Genomic DNA, 12,866 nt, shown 5'->3' on the forward strand with positions numbered 1-12,866 from the left:
AAGAAACACCAAAAATTACAAATTAAATAGTTGCTAGAGTAAAATTCAAATTACAGTTCATAACTGTCAATAGATAATAGTGATGAATAAGCAGTAAAATTTGAATACTTCAAACAGTGTTCTCAAAATATTAGTTACAAGACGTTTAGGAAACCAATAGGTTCAAAGTCAATTTTCTGGAGAATCTCTCCACTGTTTTAAGCTAACTTATCATTTTTTTTCACTTCACATTATTGTCAAAAAAAAAAAAAAACAACCAAACTTGCAAGTGGGAACACAATCACATCTATTAAATTCTTCGATTATAGTACATGGGTCTTTTTGGAAAATCTATAAGGTTAAGAAGAAATTATTGGTAACACATTACATAGATAAAAAATTACTTATAAATGAATAAAATGAATAAGAGGTGCTAAGGTTCATGCATTTTTTCATGCTGGGACCATTTGATGTTTAGAAGTACATTAGAAATAATATTATTTTTTCAATAACTCTATTCTAATTCTCAGTATAAAAAGACAGAATATAAAGCACAGAAGGTAAGACATTTAGCAAGTGTAAATCTGAGGCCAATTTAAGATAAGAATAGCATGTCATTCTTGTCAGTTTAGCCTTGTGAGTCACAATACCAAAGATTAACATTGCACTATTGTGGTCCTTAAGTGGCGTACAATGCAATGGAGAAGCTATCACATGATTCCATGTATATAAAATTCTAAAATATGAAAACAAATCTACAGGGACAAGAGATCAGTGGGACCAAGAGTAGAGTGAGAGAATGACTGCAAAGGAGCACGAGGAAATTTGGGGGGCAACAGAAATGTTCTGTGTCTTGATTGTGCTAAAAGAATATAGGGTGTATACATCTGTCAAACCCAGTGAATTATATACTTTAACTGTGTGTAGTTTATTGTATATAAATTGTACCTCAATAAATTTCATTTTAAAATATGACGTGCTGTGAACACAGCAAAAGTTACAAAATAAAAACTGTATTTCATTAAATTTGAGGGTCATCAAATACTCTGAAAACAAAAACAAGGAGTTACCTTGAGTATCACAAACAAGTCTTAAACTTTTAGAAATTCAGAAAAGTTTCACTTTTACTTAGGTATATTACCAAATAGATGACCAGATTACCAAATTCAGGTTCAAAGAACATTTAAAGGTCATTTTCTCTAATATGAAGTAAGCAGAGAAACTCATGACCAAGTGGAAACAAGTTCAGCAGCCATTCCAAGACATTAAAACAAAGTGATCAGGACAAGATTGTCTCACAAACATAGTTAAACCACACACAGACCAGCTTTCTCAGTATTCTTGAGCATCTGATATAGTGACACACATAGAGGTGGGACAAAAACATCCAAGATGTTTGGTGTTGAAGCAGCTCCTGAGAATCAAACAAACGAACCACCTGAAAACCTGCATCTTACACCTAACGTGTTGCGACTAGTCATTTCTCTGATAAGGGGAAAAACTCAGTATTCTAATGTGCTAAAAAGGTTGGACCTTTCACATAAAAAGTTAGAAATACAAAAAGCAAATGGGTCAAGAAAAAAAAGAAAAGAAAAAACACTACAGCAATCCTAGTACTGAAGAAGAAAGACACTATAGAATAGTCTAGATACAAATTCCAGAAACCATTCAATCTTCAATGCCCTTAATGCATCCAGGTGGTAGCTACAGATACACCTTTAATTTTTAAAATTATGTATTTAACACAAGTAATGCTTCCTATGTGCCAGATACTGTTTTAAGTACTTTACAAATATTAATTCATTTAATTCTAATACCAACCCATTGAGGCAGATATTTTACTTTACAGATAAGGAAATTGAAGTATAGAGAGATTAAGTAACTTTCTCAAGGGTACACATCAAACCTGGCAGTCAAGTGCCTAAGTCCATGCTCATAACCGCTATACCACCTTGCCTCTCTTTATGAGTTTTTTTTTTTTTTTTTAAATTCGGCAGCTTTTACTAGATGTATTGGTGTAGTATTAAACAATACGTTGTGGGCAATTGGTACCATTAAAAAGTAGCATGAGTAGAGAAAAAAGTGTAGGATGATTTTCCATGAATATTAGAAAAACAGAATCTTCACCACAACGATAAACAAGCAAAATATCCAACAAATATATACCGACTTCTCTTGGCCTCATGATAAAATCAGGGGGAAAAAAACTTCGTGTGAGATGATCCAAATATTAACACCAAATACTACAAAATATATTGCTCAGACATAATGATACAATTTCTCTACTTTTAAACAATACAAACATTTCCATGGTAATCTACATATGCACAAAAGATCAGAAAGCCCTCCATTTAAAAGAGAACATGTCAAAAGGTAGTAAGTTACCAATGTTTGGCATTTTTTTGTCTCATATTTATACCTAAATACTTGAACCTAAATGTCATTATATGGAGACCTAGAACAAAATATTAAGTGCCCCGTTTATCATACCTGCTAATTGTCTTTCTAGAATGGTGAAAATGAACCAAAGATTAGTATCTGCTCATAAGCCTGGAAACTCTGAGATTTTTCTTTTTTGATACACTTAGCTACTGATTTTAAGGACTAGAACCCTGGAAGGCCAGTTCCCTTATGGAAGACCTAATCACTGAATCTCATTTGCTATTTTACAAATGCACATGTGATCACAAGGTGGACCCAGGGAAGTACTTTACTAACGCACCTCCAAATGGAAAAGACAAGACAAATATATCAAGATGGCTGTGATTCTCAGCAAAGGGTAAAGCCCACTCCCAGTTTCCAGGGAGAATATCAGACCTTGGTCTTGTTTCACCTGTGTAACTGGAGGCACGAGGCAGAAAGAAGAGGGTGTTAATTCTGGTATGTCTCCCTACGCCCACCCTCACTTCACAGTGAAAAGTGGTGACTGCAAATCCAACTGGAAGAAACACCTCAAAATGTCATCATCAAAGAAACAAAACCAGCAGGATCATTTTCACACAAAGATAGTATTAAATTTCAGATGCACTACCCCCTTTCTTCCTCTTGATAGGATGGATGCAGGAGCTTTGGGAGACATGAATACCCACACCAGATGAAGGAAATAACAGAGGAGCACTCCCCTTTTGGAAAGCTTCCCTCAGATAATATCCTATGCCACTGCCTCTTAAAACTGAAGAATTCTAAGTTACTCCCATAAATGATGAATAAAATTTCTTGGCCCGTCATACAGGGGGGAGTAGAGGGGTATCCCACACATAGCCAGGTGTGCAAAATAAAGGAAACTTGGATACTATTGTTTCTGCCAATGCCAGAAAACATCTCCCAGGTCTTGGAGACAACCAGCTAATTCTACCTCATCCTAACCATGAGCTCTCTAGAATCTCTGTCCCTGACACAAAGAAGGTAAATAAACAAGAAAGTCAATTATAGATTTCACAAATATCTTGTACACCGGTCTGTAATTTTTAATTAGAATCAACTATCAAAAACACTGCACCTTTGAAGTCTTTGAGCATAACAATGTTTAACAGTGGCTTTATTAGGTGAATGCTTGAAAGTATTCAACATTAAATTCAATTTACTTCACATGTTTGCAAACACATCATTAGCAATTCTTAACTATTTCAAACCAACTAATTCGAAGTACAGAAGGTTTGTTTGCAAATAACTCTTCTGAGGTGACACGAAGACTGAAAGAAGCCTATAACTTGAGTCCTGGTCTCTAGCCAACAACTACTACATCATCACTGGTGAACTCATATGAGGGAACTTCTAGGTTGAGAGGTGCAGGCCCCTTCCTGATCCTGCCAGATTCATCATAGTGTGACCCATGGCAAGGGCAGTAATAACCACCAAAATCTCCTGCATTTGCAATGGGTACACAACCAAGATGAGTGCAAACACCTATCAAGATAACCCATTCAGGTTTCTTTACTCGTTCTAAATCATGCTGTGGGTCCCTCAACTGGGACACTTCAACTGCAGATTCCTGGTCAATTTCCTTCTTGGTTCTATGGCGCACAAACAGGGGTTTGCCTCTCCATTTGAAAGCCATGTTCTTGCCCTCTGGAATATCGGATAACTTGATTTCGATTTTCGACATGGCCAACACATCAGCAGAAGCACTCATGCTGGAAACAAACTGAGAGATGACATTCTTGGCAGCATACGCAACACCCACAGTAGTTGTTGCAGTTATCAAATAGGAGAAACCTCTTCTAGCCTCACTGCTCTCTTTTGAAGACTTTGTACTATCTAACACTTCAGCACGACGATAGTCAGAGAAGTCAGGCACTTTGATGTCCGTATGGGAATAACGAACAGAAGCAGGGACTCAAGGTCCAAAGAACTGGCTTGGGCAACTTCTCTAAAACCCACTGGTGCCTGCACTGAGGCCCACGGAAGCGACCAAAGGCCGGGCCGCGGCCTGGCCACTCAGCGACTCCCGGCACAGAAAGGACCACTTCACATCCAGTATTGGCGACTCCGAAGTGGCGGGCACCGCGGCCTGCACCAGGGGCCGCAGCGCGCCCGCCACGCCGCGGGACGTGGCCGACAGGACGGGCGCCTATGAGTTTTTAATTTATAAACTTTCATGGATATGAACAAAGCTTTGCACTAAAGCAAAGTACACTGACTCTACTAGCCACAAACAAATGGTCTTTTGTCAGTCAAACGCAGTTATTTTCTCTCTGCAACTGCATTATTTGTTAGATTTCTGGCAGTGATTTCAACTCTGGCTGCACACTGGAATCCCCTAGAAGTTTCATTTAATTGGTCTGAGGTGGGAACTGGTCATTTATTTCACTGCTCCCCAAATGAATCCACTGTGCAGCCATGGCTTAAAGCCATGGGTCTATGGCAAGACTGTAAACTCAAAAGTCTGGTGAAATAATACACAGAGCAATTGAGACCTGGGGCAAACTGAAGAGTCAAAAATTTAATTAAAAAACAAAACACTGCATAGATTAAAGTTCACATTTATAAACACAGTTTGGCCCATGGTGCATCTTCTGTGCATGGAGCACTCTCTTACTATAAACATATTTATGATAAAAAAGTTAATTGAAATGTAAAACTTTGAACACATCCTGTACAAGAGATGGAAAAAATCAAGAAGTTAGAATAATGGCATCAGTATCTGTTATTCCCCTGTGAAACAACTTTACCGAAATGTGTACCACCACACAGATCTCTTGTTTAGTGTAAGCAAAGGACTTATGGAGAAACTTCTGGGACTTAAATTTTTATATAAATGGGAATAGGAATTTCTATATAAGTAGAGCAATTTCTGTATAAATGAGAATAGGGGATACTCAGATGTCCCTCTAAAGGCATGGGGTTCTAAAATAACCCTTGCAATGAGCATCAATATACCTACACTTAAAGCACAATAAATTAGTACAGTTTAGATCAGTGGTTCTCAGATGTTTGGATTTTACAACAAGTACAAATTTCACCTCCAAAATTTAGGCAATTGATATTGGGGTTGCAAAATTTTGTGTGTGAAATTAGAGGATATAATATATATACACATACACAAAATTATCACCTTCTTATACCAACACACACAGAGACAAATTATACCACACACTATATCCTTATTAGTTCTCATTTTCTGAGAACAAAAATTTTTTTAATCTATATTTGCCACTATTTACAGTTTTTTAATAAAAAAATGGAATGATACTAATAATGATAATTTGGACCATTTTCAAAAGGTTAAATTAATCTAATATACTCACTTTAAAAGATATGACAATAAATTCATTACAAAAAATTTGTATCCAAAGTTAAAATTTTAAAGTTATGAATACAAAAAGATTAGACTCAAACTATAAGGAAATATGTATATCAGCTTCTTTCTTTTGTGTGTGTGTGCCTTAAATCTACAAGGCAAGGTGCTAGGCACTAGGGATACAAAGATAAAAGGCAGAGTCCTACTCAAGTAACTAAATTCAGTGAGAAAGACAAGTGAACTGATAAGTGATAACTATGATAAAAGCAAGGCAATTGTGCCATGGGAGCATACGGTAGAATGGGCAGTACTTACGTAAAACTGGACACTACTGGTATCTTCCAAGGATCTGTCCTCAGTTATACATTACCATCACTCCATAGGGTCATTCATCTGCCCTCAAAGCTACAACTTCAAGAGAGAGCTTCCAATCCTTCACTTCCAAGGGATACATTCCAAACTAAATCATTACCACTATCCCTATGACAAGCCAACCTGCCTGTCTACTCCTTTCTCCCTGCTCCCACCTCAACACAGACATTTCCAAACTGGATGGAAATGGCTATTTATATTTTTCCAGGCAAGAAATCTTGGCATCATCAATGACTCTTTTCCCCTTTACCTTCATTAAAACTGCTCACTTTGACTTCGACTTATGTTTGACTATTTGACTTACCTTTCTCTATTTTCATGATCACTACTGTTATTTATGCCATTATTCACCTTTAAAAAATAGATTAGTGTAAGAGTCTCCTAGCTGATCTGCTTTCTTCTAGATTCCTTCCTACTCCAATCTAGAGTACTTTAGCTAGGTGTTCCTCAACCCTTTTGTCCACTGTATAATCTATGGAGCTTTTAAATAATACAGATGCCTGTGTTCCACAAAGTTCCAGAGATGATACTGATGTGGAATCAAGGCTAATATCCACTGCATTTGTTGTTATATTTTTTCCCACAAAACAATCAAAGGATCTATACCAATACTTTTTAGTTTTACCGTACCTTTTTAAATACAAAAAATTCCTAAAAAGATACAAAGATGACTAGAAATCAAATAGTTAATATACTATGTGTACCTCACTGAGCTGTTTATCAATGTTCCCTTTATCTTTTAGTGTTACTAATTATTAAACTCTTTTCATTTTTGTTCCCCCTGCTAGAATGGCAGTTCAAACTCTCCTAGGGCCAAGTTAACAAGCATTTCTGTGGACACTTTTCACCTTATTTTGTTGATTGAGCAAAGATTCTACCAAAAAACCCAGCATTTTCAGATTCTATATCAGAATCAGAAAAGACCATGTAAAGAAAAAAGAGTAAAACTTCACTTGATAAAAAAGTAAAAAAGGGCTTCCCTGGTGGCGCAGTGGTTGAGAGTCCGCCTGCCGATGCAGGGGACGCGGGTTCGTGCCCCAGCTGCGGAGCGGCTGAGTCCGTGAGCCATGGCCGCTGGGCCTGCGCGTCCAAAGCCTGTGCTCCGCAGTGGGAGAGGCCACAACAGTGAGAGGCTCGCGTACCGCAAGAAAAAAAAAAGTAAAACAAGGAGAACCTGTGAAAAGTGCCTTGGGGTCATCGAGTTGGTCAGTATTTTGAAACAGTTTTGAAAGCCACCAAAGGAAAAAAAAATTAGAAAATTTCAGTTAAAAACACATAGTCTGGGCTTCCCTGGTGGCACAGTGGTTGAGAGTCCGCCTGCGGATGCAGGGGACACGGCTTCGTGCCCCGGTCCGGGAAGATCCCACATGCCGCGGCGCGGCTGGGCCCGTGAGCCATGGCCGCTGAGCCTGCGCGTCCGGAGCCTGTGCTCCGCAACGGGAGAGGCCACAACAGTGAGAGGCCCGCGTACCGCAAAAAAAAAAAACCCACATAGTCTGTTATCCTAATTTTAAAAACAATTTCAAAACTTTGTTTCAGGAAAAACTCTGACGATACATTTATTCTTTCATTTTTAGACCTTTTGGTTTTAGTTTAAAATTATTTCTAATTCAAATGTTTTTTTCCTTCCCCCCTACAATTCTCATTTTAGATGTATGCTAAAGAAAACTCAATCACAAATGTATTTTTCAGCTTATCCTAAACTGCTATTCTAGCTCACCCTTTGTCTCAAACAAGGAAGAATAATTTCAATAATCAATAAGAAGTAAACATCTAAACTAGGCTATTTAGTAGTTGACTCTTAAAATGCTGCTCACAGCTGTTAACCTTTGTAACAATGTTTTCCAGACTTAGTCTACAGAACCAACCTACTCTGTGTTCTCCTTTTCTGTTTCAGTATCAGTAATCTGTCTTACGTACTCTAACCACTTTTATAATATTATCATTGCTACTAATAAGATTGATTTTTTTTAATGTAGAAAAGTATAATAAAGATCTCCCATTAAACCATGACTTTGAGAATATCACTGTTAACAGGGTAACGTGCATTTTTATTTTTGTCTGATTGATAACCTACACGGGTATATGTGACAAACTTGTTTAACCTGTTTTGGCATACAGAATAAGTAAATTCAGAGACTTAATTAAGTTGATGAAAATTGCTAAAGTAAAGACATTCACAAGATAAGTTAAAAAATCAAAACTAAGGAATGGGGATCATACTTTTATTCCTAACAGCTGTAGCCTTTACATTTTCTTGTAGTTTTTACACAGATACTTTCAATTTAAAAAGAGATGCCAAACATAATAACAATCATTACAGGAATAAGATTATGTGACTAGGATTATGGAAAAAATCATACAAAGTCAACTGAAAATACACACGGCTCTACTTCAGTTCTCAATTGGATATGTACTTATCAGGCAGATTTGATTAAACAATGACTCCCTGTTCCAAACTCCCTGTTTGGAAAGAAAAACTAGCTGTTTCTTATTTAAAAGCTGTCTCCAATCCTATGATATATTTTTAAATATTTTTGGCTTATATCAAGGCCATTATTTTGAAAATTCTGTATAGCAAAGAAAGAAAACACCTACATCTGCAAGCATATTTCCATTTATATAAACTCAGTCTAAAAGACTGTCCCTTATCTATAAATGGCTGACACCAGAAACACCCCTTCTCATCACCATTGCTAAACATTTCCCTACCATTTCCTTTTGGTAACTACTTCAGATATCAGCACTGCCTGGAACACTGACGTTTATCTCCAGTTCTCACTTTACTCTTATACAAATAGAGAAAGGATCTCTAAGTGGTGACACAGGACAGGCAGTAAAATGGAGCAGAGAGGGGAAAAGTGGTAAAAGAGTACATTAAACTTACCTGCTAGTCTTTACAATCCTATCCACTACCCCCTACCCCAAGCCTGCTCACTGCCACAACAAGCATCAGTTTGGACAAATGGACTGGGAAGGATGGAGAAAAACCTTTTTCTACCACATCAGAAAAATCTTATTTTCAATCTTATTCCTGCTTCATGTTCAATTCCACTACCAGAGATAAGGAAAGGGAAAACTATATTATCCAACCCTACACTCATTATCCAGGTCTCACTCCTGTCTTTACTATCCAGTGAATGTTTTGCCTCCTTCTTTATTCTACCCCAACTTATTTCCTTCTTTGCCAAAACTCCTTAAGAAACCCACATCTCACATAGCCCTAACTCAGCGAACCATACCTATCCCATGGATTGCCCCATCCCCGTCAGTTTACATCCTCTTACCCAACACAAATTCTAGGGCTACGTCCTGCTTCCCATTTTCCCTACCACTCCAACATTTGGAGACACCATTAGGCTTTGAATTGGAAAGAAAAACACATTATTCCCATAAAATACGTTCTGTGCTAATGATAAACTATCCAAACTTCAAGCAAGTTATTTTACTATTTTTAGGATTCAGCTCACTCATGTGTAAAAAGGAAGTAGTTTAGATTACCAGTCCAAAATCTGGCTGACCAATTTCCAAGCACCACTGATAGGGATTCTGAAACTGTACATCTGAGGTGGAATGGAGTAATTTTCTAAAAGGCACCCATATAAGTCTATTGTTTATCCATGTTTGGGAATCACTGATAAATGCTAAAGTTCCTTCTAGTTTAACATTCCAAGATTCTAAGCTGGAATTTTCACTGCATTTTCTGATAGGAATATTGTTATAAAAGGAGTAAAGTTTCCATAGTTATTGGTGTTACAGTGCAGGCATGTTACTGATCAAACAGGCCTTTGTAACCTGACCTAGAACCTAAGCACCATTTATATTATTATTTTATAACCAGAGATGACTTTGCAAATGATATGATAATGATAGTAAGACCTCAAAGGAAAGCACTAAAAATTACTTCTTTGGTATTATTATGTGCATAATCAGACTTTTTCACAGATGGCCTTTTCATGGATTTTTGTCAAATCACAACTAAGATTTGACCTACAGGTCAGAAATAAAGGTAGAAAGGGCAGACTCTTTAGGATCTTTTACTTTGCTAATTCACTGATGGGGCTTTGTATATCATTAGAGTAAAGCCTAGAGAAGTCTAGATCACTGGTGGAATTCAGGGCATTAAAACGCCTAAAGAACAGTCTCATTCATGTTTACAAACTGCCAGGACTTTACCTGCCCTAAAGCACACTAGATCATTCACTTATGTACTACATGTATCTGTTCTAGCTCTCGTAACTTCCAAATACTAATTCTCATTATAAACAAGTGTTCCCTTGGTTAATATTCAGGCTTAAAGACATGTTTCAACATGTGAGAACTAAGAAAATATAAACAGCTCTTGAACGCATGATGACACATTAGTAGTATATTAAGTGGAATATATTCATTTATGAATAAGTTAATAATTAATAATTATAAAAAGGTAAAAATGGAAACTGAATTATATGCTACCCATTTTTCTTTAAAAAGATGTACTTGCTTAAGTTTATGCAAAATAGCATGATAAATTAAAGTGTGTCCGTTTTATTTGCTCATTTCTCCAAACAACACAAGAACCTACACTGAATGCCATTATGTAAGTGCACTCTGAATATCAAGAATGATGCAACGATTGCTATGGTAACTACTCATTTTATTGAATAAATTGTGGGTTGGGGTTTAAAGCATTCTTTTAAAAAACAAATTTTAACATCTCAGTATGCCCGATAAGTCTCTTTCTATTGCTACCTATTAAACAATAACTATAGGCTAGCTTTGAGGAGGACTATTTAAGCAGCTATTAAAAAACTGAGGCTTGAGTTGCCAAGGGGAAAAAACTCTTAAAGTTTGAAAAATGAAACACATCACCTACACTCAAGAGAACAAAAGACACTTAGTTTTTATCTTCCAGAGTAATTGAAAAGTGTTTGTAACTCGAAAGTAACATGATCTTACCTATCTGTTCCTTCACTGTCATAATTTTGCTTCTAATCCTAACTTAACTAAGTATAAGACTGCCGACTTTTGTTTGCAATTAAGCTAAAGACAGAAGAAAGTTATCCCTCGTTTTGATCTTTAGAAGAAATGTCTCCTGAGCGCATGAAAAAACTGAGAATTTTCACTGTTAGTTTCTTATAAAATAGCTCTGTAAAAAAGCCTATATTTTAAAATACCAAGGATAACTGTAGATCCCAACTATAAACCTTCCTCAGGCCCAAGCAAAAGCTACTATGGCTTCTTCCTTTGCTCAAGACCTTCCATAAGAGGGGTTCCCAGCGACGGCCGGCTTCACCAGGGTCTGTATCCTTAGGCGGCTTGGTAGTTACGGATTAGTCAAATCTAAACAGTATTTTGAGAACCTGCCCCAGATCTCTTCCTCTCCCGCCTAAATAAACCCTAAGATGCAGCATTTGAAGAATGGGGGGGGGGAGCAAGGATGGAACCCCTCCCCCTTTTAACAAGGTGAAGTCTAGTCAGCTCTAAGGCCTGCTGACTTCGCAGCCCTGGAAGCCAATGCGAGGAAGCTCCGGCCCAGGCTAAAGCCGCAGGAATTAGGTACTAGGAAGGGGGTCTGACGGGGCAGCAAATCAAACAGGCTCATCAGGCGCGAGGCAGCGAAGGGTAACTCGGGCTTCTTTCAGTTCGTCTTTCTCGAATGGATTCTACCTGCCTTCGTGTTTTAGCTTCATGTCTCTCGCAGCGAGCGACCTCCGCCTCCTGTGAGAGGATTTACGTGCTTGTGTGTGTGGTGACAACAATCTCAGCACCCCGGCTGGGGACAGGGGATGGGGGAGGTGGGCACTCGGCTCCTCCACAGGCCTGGAACTCTCCTGAAGGGCCCTCGAAGAAAAGGGGGCGGGAGGAGCACGCCTGACGCCGACCGAGTACTCGACCGAGAAGGGGGCGTCCGGACCTGAGAGAGCGGCCCTAGCAGGGGCTGACGTGCAGCTCCTTCAGGTTGTAATGGTGGCCCCTTGGGGGGAGGGGAGCGGTTGACAAGGGGCTGGGGGCGACGAGGCCTCCCCTTCCCCCCGCTCAGCTCGCTGTTTACCTTCCCGGTACTTCTTGCGGAGCCGCCGGTGGACGCTCTTTACCACCCCGGAGAGCTTCTCCTGCTCCAGCTTCCGCTCCTGCTCCCTGGGCGGCGGAATGCTCGGGGGCCTGGCCCCGTGCCCGCGAGCAGCGCTTCGGCCGCCGGCCCCCGGCTCCATATCGCTGCCGCCGCCGCCGCCCCTCGGGCCCCCGCAGCCGCCCGCCTGACGGAGGAGGTGGGGAAGGAGGAGGCAGCAGCGGAGGCAGCAGCAGGAGGAGACAGAGAACCTGGAGCGACGGCCTAGGAGGTGGCCACTTACCCAAACGCACAAGCTGATTGGTGGACTCTGGAGGGCTGGGCGGAAACGGAAAAGGCCAACGGCCAATGGACGGAGAGCGCCAGGGACGCACCCGCTTGTTTGGGAAGGCGAGCAGCTGAAGGAGGCGGAGTTAGCAGGCTGGAGTTGCCGAGGCGGTGGGAGCGCCAGGCCCGACTGCTCCTCTCCTCTCCCCGCCGCTCCGGGGATCCTGTGCGCAGGCGCTGTGGTGAGGCCACGGAGACGCGCCGTGAGCCACGCGCTTGCGCGTCTGAGCTTGCTTAGGTTGGGCATCTTTCTACCGCTTAGCGTTCTTTCGTCTTCTAGCTAGTCCCCCTTTTGCGAGTTATATTCTGGTGTGTTGCAGCCAGGGTCCTCTACCTGAGCCCCCGCTGCACCTTGTCGGTTGTAGGTTCCCTTTAGCTGTGTAGCCCTGAGAAGCG

General features: G+C 39.9%; 1 protein-coding gene and 1 pseudogene across 1 annotated transcript in view; both read right to left on the reverse strand.

The window, feature by feature from the left end:
- Positions 1-12,374, reverse strand: part of SAMTOR (S-adenosylmethionine sensor upstream of mTORC1) — an 89,612-nt gene extending 77,238 nt beyond the window's left edge. The window contains exon 1 of the mRNA XM_019925185.3: positions 12,126-12,374. Within this exon, the coding sequence (XP_019780744.1) occupies positions 12,126-12,285 (160 nt within the window). The 5' untranslated portion in view covers positions 12,286-12,374. The remainder of the gene's footprint in view (positions 1-12,125) is intronic.
- LOC117313608 (cytochrome b-c1 complex subunit Rieske, mitochondrial pseudogene) lies at positions 3,487-11,051 on the reverse strand (annotated as a pseudogene).
- Positions 12,375-12,866: the final 492 nt, after the last annotated feature.

Source organism: Tursiops truncatus, chromosome 9, assembly GCF_011762595.2.
Source record: "Tursiops truncatus isolate mTurTru1 chromosome 9, mTurTru1.mat.Y, whole genome shotgun sequence".
Classification (NCBI taxonomy): Eukaryota; Metazoa; Chordata; class Mammalia; order Artiodactyla; family Delphinidae; genus Tursiops; species Tursiops truncatus.